An 11,221-nucleotide genomic window follows, 5' to 3' on the forward strand; every position below is an offset into this window, starting at 1 on the left:
GGATGCCAGCCCTGCACGTAGGAGCTTAATGTTCCAATATTGTACTCTTGTAACAGTTATAATAGTAAAAGTATGATAGAATAGATTTATTTGGTCATATATGAGATAAACAACATACACACATGAGCATACTTCCTGGCAAAGCATAATTAAAAACTTGACTTTCAGACACAAAGGATGTGAGCCCAGGTTGAAGATTTATGAAGGGGCGGGCACCGTTTCACAGCGGGTTCAGTGCCACCTGATACCAGCATGTTATTTTGAGTCTTGGCTGCTCAGCTTCTGATCCGACTCCCTGCGGATGCACCTGGCAAGTGTTTGAGCCCCTGCTGGCCGTTTATATGATGGAGTTTCCAGCCCTTGGCTCCGCCTGGCTCAGCTCTGGCCATGATATATATGGGTATATGGTTCTCTCTGCATGTGCTGTTCATGACGGCTGGGCTGGACAGGCCAGAAGAGGCAGCCAGGAACTCTATCCAGGTTTCCCACGTGGATGGCAGCAACCCCTCTGAGCAATCAGTGTTACCCCCACCCCCTTTGTTGCAGGAAACTAGAGTCAGGAGCCCAAGCTGGGAACTGAGGGGGGATTCAGGCTGTGGGAGACCCCAGCAGCACTGGGCTGGCTGCACCACGACACTTCCCCCTCCCTGCCACCCTCCCCAGCCCCCACTTACCAGATCTGCGTAGATGGAGGCAGCGGCCACTTCCACCTTGTGGTCAGTACAAAGTTGTGTTTTGAGAATGCTGCCATGGCCTCCATGGCGCCAGCCGCTCGTGATGGTAAGGCCACCGAGGGCAGTAACTCCTGCCGCCAGGTGCAGCGGCACTGATGGTGGTCACGACTGCTTCTCTTGCAGGCTGCCTGACCTGGGCCCCTGCCCACGACGATCATGATGGCGTATATGAACCCGGGGCCCCACTACCCCGTGAACGCTTTGGCCCTGAGCGGCCCCAGTGTGGATCTGATGCACCAGGCTGTGCCCTACCCGAGTGAGTGCCACCCGCCGCCCCACTGCCCCATCTCCTGCGGCTCTCTGGGGTCCCTCGCCCGCAGGGAGCGGACATTCAGTGTGTGTGTTGGGGGCTTCCTGGCAGCTCTGCAGGTACAAACGCCTCTGTGTGTCCCTTGGAGTTGTGGGGAGAGTGACAGATCCAGCCTCCTGGGATAGGGTTTCTCTCTGAGGCTGGGAAGAGGAGTCAGGAGTCTGGGGCTGGGCCAGGTGGGAGCCAAGAGCCAGGAGCTTCCTCCAGGTCTCCCATGTGGGTGCTGGGGCCCAAGTACTTGGTCCAGTCTCTACTGCTTTCCCAGGCCACAAGCAGGGAGCTGGATGGGAAGTGGAGGAAAAAAGACTTGAATTGGTGCCCATAGAGGATCCCAGCCCTACAGGCAGATTCTTGACCTGACACGTCGCAGTGTCAGCCCCAGAACCTCATTTTGAAGAGACGAGGGGACAGTCAGTGGTCCGTGGCATTGTTTCTCAGTGGTTTTCCAGCCTGTACTTGACCTAGCTAGCTGGCTTGGCACCAGGCAAGGCTGACATGGGTGAGGTCATGCGTCGCCTGCAAGTGTCTGAGACATTGTGGAAACGATTCAGGCACCTGCTCTGGCGCTGAAGCCAGTACCTGGAAGAGCCCATTTCCCAGAGCAGCACTGGGAGGTGTGGAAGGGTAGGGGCTGGGCACCCAGAGAGGAGTACCCTAGTCCCTCCCCAGCAGACCTGGGTCACCACTGCCCCCACACCCCCCAGGTGCCCCTCGGAAGCAACGGCGGGAGCGGACCACCTTCACACGGAGCCAGCTGGAGGAGCTGGAGGCCCTGTTTGCCAAAACCCAGTACCCGGACGTGTATGCCCGTGAGGAGGTGGCGCTGAAGATCAACTTACCTGAATCCAGGGTCCAGGTGAGCGGCTTGGGTCCCCATGCCCTGGCTCCTGACTCTGGCTGCAGCCACAGCTGTGAGGTGTCCCGGTTGGATCCTGTCTCCCCACACCGCAGCAGCTACACAGGCTCCTGCTCTTCTGACCTGGCTGCCCAGGGTCCTGCTCCCTCAGCGTGTGCTTGGCACACTCCGTTGTCCCTGACTGTGAATGCTCCTGGCCTGGGTGATGACGTGCTGGTCCCAGCCCTTCGTTCAAGGTCTTAGCCATGAGGAGGCCCAAGTGGCCACAGCTTTTGCAGGGACCGGGCCGTCACCTCCTCTGTTGGTTAGCTCCTCTGAGGTGGCAGAGGGTGGTTATTAATGAGCTAGAGAGATGGGTGGCTAGAAGAATGCATGTTGCACGCGTGAACATGTACACGTGTATGTGTGTGTATGACTCATTGGGAAGACACCCGTGTGTGGGTGTGGCCAGATGGATATGCGCACATGCACCTCTGTGTGTGTGTGTGTGTGTGTGTGTGTGTGTGTGTAGGACTGCGTGCGCAAAGGGATTCTTGGCCCAAGCATGATGAATTTACACATATGTGCATAACTGACGAAGGGGTGACGTGCCTGAGTGCGAGCGTGTATGGCCATAAGCCTGGCCAGTCGCCTCTTTCGATTGGGGGATGGACAGATGTCTGTGCGTGTATGGGACGGGCCATGAAGAGTGCATGTGTCTGTGAATGGGTGTGCCACGCACCGCTGTACCACGCATGCTTGGCTGTGTGGACCTAGAATGCGTAGACGGCACACACACAATACAGCGTATGCGTGATTGCACACTAGGACCTCTTCCCCCTTTCCCCACCCTTCTCCGCGCCTCCCCTCTCCCCAGGTGTGGTTCAAGAACCGCAGGGCCAAGTGCAGACAGCAGAGGCAGCAGCGGCAGCAGCAGCAGCAGCCCGCGCCACCGGGCGCACCGACCAAGGCTCGCCCGGCTAAGAGGAAGGCGGGCGCGTCCCCACGACCCTCCACGGATGTCTGCCCGGACCCGCTGGGTCTCCCCGAGTCCTACAGCCCACCGCTGCCCGGCCCCTCGGCCTCCCCCAGCGCCGCGGTGGCTACTGTGTCCATCTGGAGCCCCGCCTCTGAGTCCCCTCTGCCCGAGGCGCAGCGGGCTGGGCTGGTGGCCTCGGGGCCGGCGCTGACCTCGGCCCCCTACGCCGTGAGCTACGCGCCGGCCTTCTGCTCCTCGCCCTCGGCCTACGGGTCTCCGAGTTCCTACTTCAGCGGCCTAGACCCCTACCTTTCCCCCATGGTGCCCCAGCTGGGGGGCCCGGCCCTCAGCCCCCTGTCCGGCCCCTCGGTGGGACCCTCCCTGGCCCAGTCCCCCACCTCCCTCTCGGGCCAGAGCTATGGCGCCTACAGCCCGGTGGACAGCTTGGAATTCAAGGACCCCACGGGCACCTGGAAGTTCACCTACAACCCCATGGATCCCCTGGACTACAAGGACCAGAGTGCCTGGAAGTTCCAGATCTTGTAGGAGACCTGCCCGCGTCTTGCTGGGGCCTCTGGGCGCTCTGGACCCCACCTGCAGCTCTGGGGGCAGAGTCTGGGATTGGCCACGCGCAGGGAACTGTGTGCGGCAGGTGCAGCTTAGCTGCCCCCAGCGCCAGCTGTCAGGGCGGCTCTGCAGGGCTCGGCCGCTTAGTAGCAAGCCTCAGCAGCTGGGGACATGTACACATGAGGCGGTGCTGCCCGGCAGAGGGCCTGAGCCAGGCTTGCTGCTGGCTTCCTGAGGTCTCTGTTCCTTTCCTTTCCACATGTCTAGCACGCCTTAGGGGTTCAAGTAGATAGCCCAGAGCTGGGCTCCTGGGGCCCGCCCCGGCCAGTCCTGCCATCCTACTCCCAAGTTATCTTGGGAGTTGGAAGGACTTAGCAGATGTCCCGCGGATGCGGTAGGTTTAGGAACTGTTTGAAATACCCTAGGGGGTTTCAGAAGGCTCCCAAGAAGCTGGAATTCAAAGAAGCTTTTATTTTGGTGCAAAAGACAAGACAAAAAAAAAAAATCGAATAATATGCATGTTCCATATTTTTTTTGAAGATCCTGCATACGGACATACACAACCACATATTTTCACATTAAAATTTATTTGAAAGTCAGAGACAGGAGAGATCTTCCATCCACTAGTTCACTCCCCAGATGGCCACAATGGCTTGCGCTGGGGTGGAGCCAGGAGTCAGGCGCCTTCTGGGGCTCAAGGAGGGTGCAGGGGCTCAAGCACTTGGTCCATCCTCTACTGCTTCCCGAGGCGCATGAGCAGGGAGCTGGATCGGAAATGGAGCAGCCAGAACTCCCCCTGGCGCCCATGGGGGATGCCTGTGCTGCGCACAGTGGCTTAACTGGCTATGCCATGACACCTGCCACCCTCCTTTGTATCTTTGAAAGGTAAAATCAGCTCTTCCGTGGGGAGGCAAGGCTGCCTGTGTGTGTGTTGGCGGGGGGTGGCTCACATCACGTAGCCCCTTGTGGTCATCACAAGGAATAGGACCCGGGGGACTGAGTGCGCATTTGCCCAGGGTGGACACAGGGGCTGGCTCAGCAGACCACGCCTGTTGCAGGACTGAGTGGCTCACTTGCCCAGGGTGGACACAGGGGCTGGCCCAGCAGACCACGCCTGTTGCAGGACTGAGTGGCTCACTTGCCCAGGGTGGACACAGGGGCTGGCTCCGTGGACCACCCTGACGGTGGATGGGAGAGGCTGGAGGAGGCGTGCCCAGAAAACAGTGCCTGGGGAGCGATGGGGCAAGGTGGCTTTGTGTCTTGGGGGTCCGGGACTCAGGCTCAGCTGTTCCCTCTGCTTGGCGCTGGAGGCCAGGGGGCTTGGGTGTGGGTGAGGTGGAGTGGGGTGGTGAGAACTCAGGTGTGGGTGGGAACCTGCATTCATGGGGGAGGGCTAGATGGGTGAAGGCAGCTGAGGGAGCCCAGTGAGGAAGGACAGTGTCCCTGCTGTGGTCAGACCTCAGGAGACTCCAGAGGGGAGCTGACCACAGCAGGGGTATCTGGTCCTTTCCTGGGGTGGCCTCCTGTGACTGCAGCGCATCGCCATCCCTGGGGATGCCACCCCCCACACCCCAGCCCGCTTCCTGAAGCTGGGAAGGGTGACAAGGCAGGCAGCAAGGAGCAGAGAGCCGGGCCAGAGACTCCCCATCCTCCCCGACCCCAGCCACACACATGGAGGCGTGCACGGAAGTGTGGAGTCCCTGTGTCAGGTCCACATGTTCTTTCCATGTTTTTCCTGGGAGGGGGAAAAACTCCGGCACACAATTGAGCCAGCCAGATGCTGTTCATCACCGCTCCACAAATCAGACGTGCCAGGAAGCCCCCGCTGCGGTCATGCGTGTGTCCGTTCTCATGCTGACCTGTCCCAGTTGGGGACGTGGAGGCATCAGGGGCTGCCCAGGGTCCCACCGGGTCCCAGACCCCCTGCCTTACTCCTCTCCCCTTCATTCTTTGTCCTGCGCTCCCCTGGTGGTCCCTCTGCTCCTTCTCTCCCTACCCCGTGTGTCTTGCTCACTGCCCATGCTCACCCTCCCTCCCTGCACCCCCAGACAGGATGAATTTAGCAAATGCCCCAATCCTCTTAAGGACGTTCAGGTCCAACCTCAGCAGCAGGGCTGGGATCAGCGAGGATTAAATGCAGACCCCAGAGGGGGAGGGGGACAGGGCGGAGACGCCCCAGTTCTGACTCCCTGTGCTCCTTGGGGAATCGTGTGTCTGGGACATGTCAATCACCAGCCTCTTGTCCAGACTCAAGGCTCCTGAGGGCCACTGGGCACCAGCAGGTGTTTCTTCTGCTCATACAATCTTTCCCCAATGGGCCAGGAGATGTTTAGGCACCTGTGGTCCAGCCCCAGCCTGTGGATGCTTTGCGGGTTAAAGAGAAAGGAACCCAGGCTGGGGGAGGGGGTCCCGAGCTTAGGGCAGCTCCGTGGGTGACTCTAACGCTGGCCATACCAATGTGCTCTTCACTATCCGTTTCTTGGCAAGGCCTGTGCTAGCACCTCCTGGAGCCCAGGCTGGAACCCCCCTGTGGACTGATCGGCTGTAGCAATGAGCAGTGGCAGCTTGCCCAGTGCTGCCCACGGGGTGTGAGTGTCTCTGCCGAACGTGTGTTTATTTGCTGTGGGTCTTTTCCGAGCAGGAGCCACTGTGTGTGGGGCTCGCCTCCTCCACAGTGCCTGGTTCCCCCCTTACCTTTGCCTCTGTTTCCAGTCCAGCTGCCTGCTAATGTGCTCAGAGAGGTGGCAAGTGACGGCCCAAGAAGCTGGGGCTCTGCCAACCGTGGGGGCGTCCTGGATGAAGTTCTGAGCTCCCAGCTTTAGCCTGCCCCAGCTCGGGCTGCTAGTCATTGGGATGGAAACAGCAGGTGGAAGATCTCTTTTTCTCCCCTTCACTGTCAAATGAATAGAACTTCTTTAAAAATTAGCACAATAAAAAAGAAATATTTCTACATCTGCCTATTAAATAGGCTAAACATAATCTTTAAAAAAGATTGTCTTTTAGAAAAGATTTTCATTTATTATTATTATTATTTTTATTTACTTATTTACTTATTTATTTTGCAAAGTCAGATATACAGAGAGGAGGAGAGACAGAGAGGAAGATCTTCCATCTGCTGGTTCACTCCTCAAATGGCTGCAATGGCTGGAGCTGAGCCAATCCGAAGCCAGGAGTCAGCAGCTTCTTCTGGGTCTCCCACGCGGGTGCAGGGTCCCAAGGCTTTGGGCTATTTTGGCTGCTTTCCCAGGCCACAAGAGGGAAGTTGAATGGGAAGCGGAGCAGCCGGGACATGAAATAGTGCCCATCTGGGACCCCGGCAGGTGCATCGGCCTGGAGGATCATAGCTAATGCAGTCATCATTCTGGTCCCCCAAACAAACATTTTATTTTTAATTTTTGAAGAGATTTATTTATTTTTATTGCAAAGTCAGCTATACAGAGAGGAGGAGAGACAGAGGGGAAAATCTTCCGTCCGATGATTCACTCTCCAAGTGAATGCAATGGCCGGTGCTGCGCCAATCTGAAGCCAGGAACTTCCTCCAGGTCTCCCACATAGGTGCAGGGCCCCAAAGCTTTGGGCCATCCTCTACTGCTTTCCCAAGCCACAAGCAGGGAGCTGGATGGGAAGCAGAGCTGCCGGGCTTAGAACCAGTGCCCATCTGGGATCCCAGTGCGTTCAAAGCAAGGACTTTAGCTACTAGGCCACCGCGCTGGGCCCAACATAAATATTTTAAAAAGACAAACTCCTGTCCAAAAATGAGGGAGCAGCATTGTTCCCTAGTAGGAAAATCTGCTGCCCGAAACATTGGCATTCCATATGGCTGCTGGTCCTGAGCCCAGCTGCTCCGTTTCCAAACCATCTACCCACTAATGGTCTGGAAAAGTCCTTGGGCCCCTGCTCGAGCTCCTGGTTCCTGGCTTTGGACCAGCCCAGCTCTGGCTGTTGCAGCCATGTCGGGAGTGAACCAGCAGATCCCTCTCTCTGATTCCTTTCTTGCTGTTTCTCCCACCGAGAACCGCAGCAGGCTCACAGCTGTCTCCAGCCCCAGCCCAGGGAGGCATGCGAGTTGCTTGTAGGGCACTGTTTCTCAGGGAACAGCAGTCGGGAGCTTGTCCTGGCCAAGTCCGGGTCTGCTCCCTGTGGCCACAGTGAATGTAAGTGTTGGGAACTGGGCCCCTGGCTCCCCACAAACAGCCCTGTGGGGCGCAGCTTCTTCAGTCACTCAATGGCATTACGTAAAATCCATTCACTATCTGGTTTGCTGAGCATGTATTGATTGATTGATTTGAGGGCGTCAGAGTGGGCGGAGCTTCACATGTTGGGGGCTGGGCCAAATCAAAGCTGGGGTCCAGGAACTTAGTTGGGGGGCAGTGTGGGCGTCCTGAAGCCCTTGAACCCTCACTGGCTGCCCCCCAGGGTGCCTGCTGGTAGGAAACTGGAGTCAGAAGCCAGAGGCATGTCTTTTTAAAAATTTTTTAAATTTATTTTTATTGGAAAGGCATATATACTTCTCAGGTCCCAGGAGAGGAAAGGTGAGCCTCACGGGGCTGGGGGGGCAGTAACTATATTTATCGTCATAGCAGTTTCAACTCATACTCCTATCACTTGCATTAATAGTTAGGATGTTTATCAAGCCCCTTCCCAGAAGGCATGCTACATGTCTGGGTCAGATTCTGAGGCAATGGTTAAGTACCCAATAAGGTGTCCAGAAATGGCATGGGCTTCATTGTGCTCTTGTGTGTAAATTGTCAAAGGCCCACTCACCAAGGCATTATCAGTGACATTAACTCTCAAGCTCACATCGGTTGCAAAAACCGTCTCACGGGGGAAACAACAATGTCTCAATAAATCACAGAATTCTTAGTGGGGTGCTCGAGTGTCCATGCAACCCGGGGGGTGAAACAGTGTCAAGGTGGTCAGAGAGACATCCGCCGGGCCTTGCCAAACAGCTGGAAGCTCCCCTGGGCCCTGCCAAACAGCTGGAAGCTCCCCTGGGCCCTGCCAAACAGGGGAGCTGTTCTCTTCACACCTTCATGTCATCCACACCTACTGCACGGACCCCAGCACTGAGGGGCACTCAAGGAGGGCGGGGGGGTGTGATATCCGTGGAGGTGACATCACTACCTCCAATGGAGGGGGTGGGGCAGGGTCCGAGGGTGACACCCAGGCACAGCTGTGAACCCTGGGGCTCCTGCGTTCCCTTTCCCCAAGTCCTGGGGAGCAGCAGTGGGGGGCTCAGCTTGGCCTTAGGAGTGACAGGAGAGGTGTGGGCCTCACCTGCCCCTCATCCCTTCTGCTCTTCAGGTGTGGTGCAGCAAACCCCAGACATGCCAGGGGCTCCTGACTCCACTGTGCAGGGGAGGATCCTGCTGTCAGTAGCTCTAGCAAGGCCCAGCAGTGCGCCTCGGCTGCCTGGTCCTCTCAGGGTCCCCAGGACCCCAGTTCTACCCTGGGCCCCGCTTCCTCTGCATAGCTGCCCACTCCCCTGGGCTGCACCATTGACGGGTGGCCTTGCCCTTGCCCCATGTTCGGCCTCCTAGATGCGCTGCACCTGCGTCTGGGCAGCTGGGGCCGTGCTCGAGTGCCACTGCTTCTAGGAGGGCTTTGTCCCTTGGGGAAGCCTCAGTTTCCAGAGCTGCCAACTGCCCCCACACTGAGAAACACACTGGGTCTGCCCAGGGATCCTGTTTCTAGCCCTCCGACCAGTACCGCACCTCTAACCCATGCCTTAGTTTTGACTGAGTCCACACTTACACAATAAATTGTCCTTGAGCGTGAAATGTGAGCTTGTCTCTCACTGAATGTGGTTTGTATTGGGGGGGGAGGGATTTTAATGTCTGTTATTTCACTTCTATACCTGTTATATTTCTTTTGTCTATTTGGCCTACACCCCGGATAGCCACAATGGCCAGGGCTGGGCTAGGCCAGAGCTGGGAGCCAGGCACTTCCTCCAGGTCTCCCACATGGGAATAGGTTCCCAAGGCTTTGGGCAATCCTCTGCTACCTTCCCAGGCCACAAGCAGGAACTGGATGGGAAGTGGAGAAGCTGGGACACAAACTGGGGTCCAGGTGGGATGCAGGATGCGGAGTGTGTGTGTCCTACGTGGGCTTCGGTTGCTGGATCATTGCAGAGTTCAGAAGCTAGCTCAGTCCTCGCTCCCTGGTGATGAGGGGGCTGGGCCTCGCCACTGCAGGTGTGTGGAGTTCAAGGGCATCTTGTAAGCCCTGTTCCTGAAGGAGCCCTCCTGTGGCTGCCTCTCCGGAGGAGCCTGGCCCTTCACCCCTCCCTGTCCCCCTCCTGTGGCATCTTGGTCCTGGAGTGTCCCCACAGCCTCTTCTCTGACCCTGTCCTGGTTCCGTTTAGCAAATGGCTTAATCCTCTTAGGCTGGGCAGCCTCAGCAAAAGGGCAGGGGATTGGATCAGATTGTGCCTTGTGTGTTGGGGGAAGTACACGTGACAAGTTGTTTATGTTGTAGCTGAGGGCAGAATGTCAGGCTCTCCTTACCTAAGACATTCTGGTCACTGGCGCATCCTGGGTGTGGGTGGGGCACGCGCTGGGGCTCTCTGTGAATGGGGAGGGGGCTAATCCTCTCCCCATGTGTGATGAACGGGACCCAGAGTGAGCGCATTAGAAGGGATCCCACCTCAGGTTTCGTCTCTGCTCTGTTGCACCTGTGCCTCCCAGCCAGTCCTGGTCCCCCCCCACCCCCCAGGCTGGGTTCTGAGCATCCCCTGTAGAAGCTTCTGGATTCCTGTGCAGGGAAGGTTGGTGAGAGGGGCCCCCTGTACAGGTGCTGGGCCCCACAGCACGGATTTCTCTGTCTCTCTGCGCGGAGAGTAAGAGAAGGCATGTGGTTGCCTCAGCTTGGACCAGGTCCCCACAGGAGCCACCCTGACCGCGCTGGGTGGTTTCCATGGAGATTGTTGTGCCCGCCTCCTGCGGGGAATCTGCCATTCAAGGAGAGACGTGTCATGTGTGTCTCCAGCAGGTGGGGCTTAATTCTGCCTGGTGGATGCTTGGGGTGGGATGGAAGTGAGGTGGGCAGGATCGGGGTAAGGAGGAAGCCTGGGGGGCGGGTAGAAGGTGGGACAGAGTGGAAGAGGTCCCCATGGAGGCATTTTACGGGAACAGCCCGAGCTCCAGCCAGTCAGAGACACTGGGCGGGCATTCCCCTGGTCTGGACAGAACGGAGCTAGGCAAAAAGAGCCAGATGCCCAGACATGGAGCCCCCTGCCCCAGCCTGCTCCTGCCGGCTGCACGTGTGGCCACCCAGGGCTTTGGAGCTGGTTCGTGACTTGGTGCATTGGCGTGGGCCTGCAGTTAGGTGTTCCTGATGGTTCCCTAGCTGGTCGGAGCCCTATAGGTGATATCCTGCAGTGATGTCACACTGGGGCCCCCTGGGTCTCCTTCCAGGCTAGCTGAGCAGTGCATGGGGTGGGGCAGGGGTGAGAGAAATTTTTTTTTTTTTTTTTGCTGCATCCCATGTGTTTCAATGTTTTTTTATTTCAGTTTTATTTATTCCAAATACTTTCTTTTCTCTTGTCAAATCCATTGCTGGCTCATGGATTACACGGTGGCATCATTTTGCCCAAGACTTTTGTGTTTGCTTTTTGTCACCCACGTGTTGGTTACTCAGTGGCGCGTTTTTTTCACGGTGATGTTATTTGTTGCGGTGGTTGTAGCTGTTCTAGTAACTCATACCAGTTGTTGACCTTGTTTCATGGCTTCTCAGTTATGGACATGTATAGTGATGGAGTACTGGGGTCTACCATATCCAGACTTGGGGGTACAATG

General features: G+C 57.1%; 1 protein-coding gene across 1 annotated transcript; it reads left to right on the forward strand.

Moving 5' to 3' along the window:
* Positions 1–890: 890 nt before the first annotated feature.
* LOC101532332 (cone-rod homeobox protein) lies at positions 891–3,404 on the forward strand. The gene is made up of 3 exons (XM_004597024.3): positions 891–990; positions 1,749–1,900; positions 2,757–3,404. The coding sequence occupies exons 1-3, from the start codon at positions 891–893 to the stop codon at positions 3,402–3,404; spliced, it is 900 nt and encodes a 299-aa protein (XP_004597081.1).
* Positions 3,405–11,221: the final 7,817 nt, after the last annotated feature.

The sequence above is a fragment of the Ochotona princeps genome, chromosome 16 (genome assembly GCF_030435755.1).
Source record: "Ochotona princeps isolate mOchPri1 chromosome 16, mOchPri1.hap1, whole genome shotgun sequence".
Lineage (NCBI taxonomy): Eukaryota > Metazoa > Chordata > Mammalia > Lagomorpha > Ochotonidae > Ochotona > Ochotona princeps.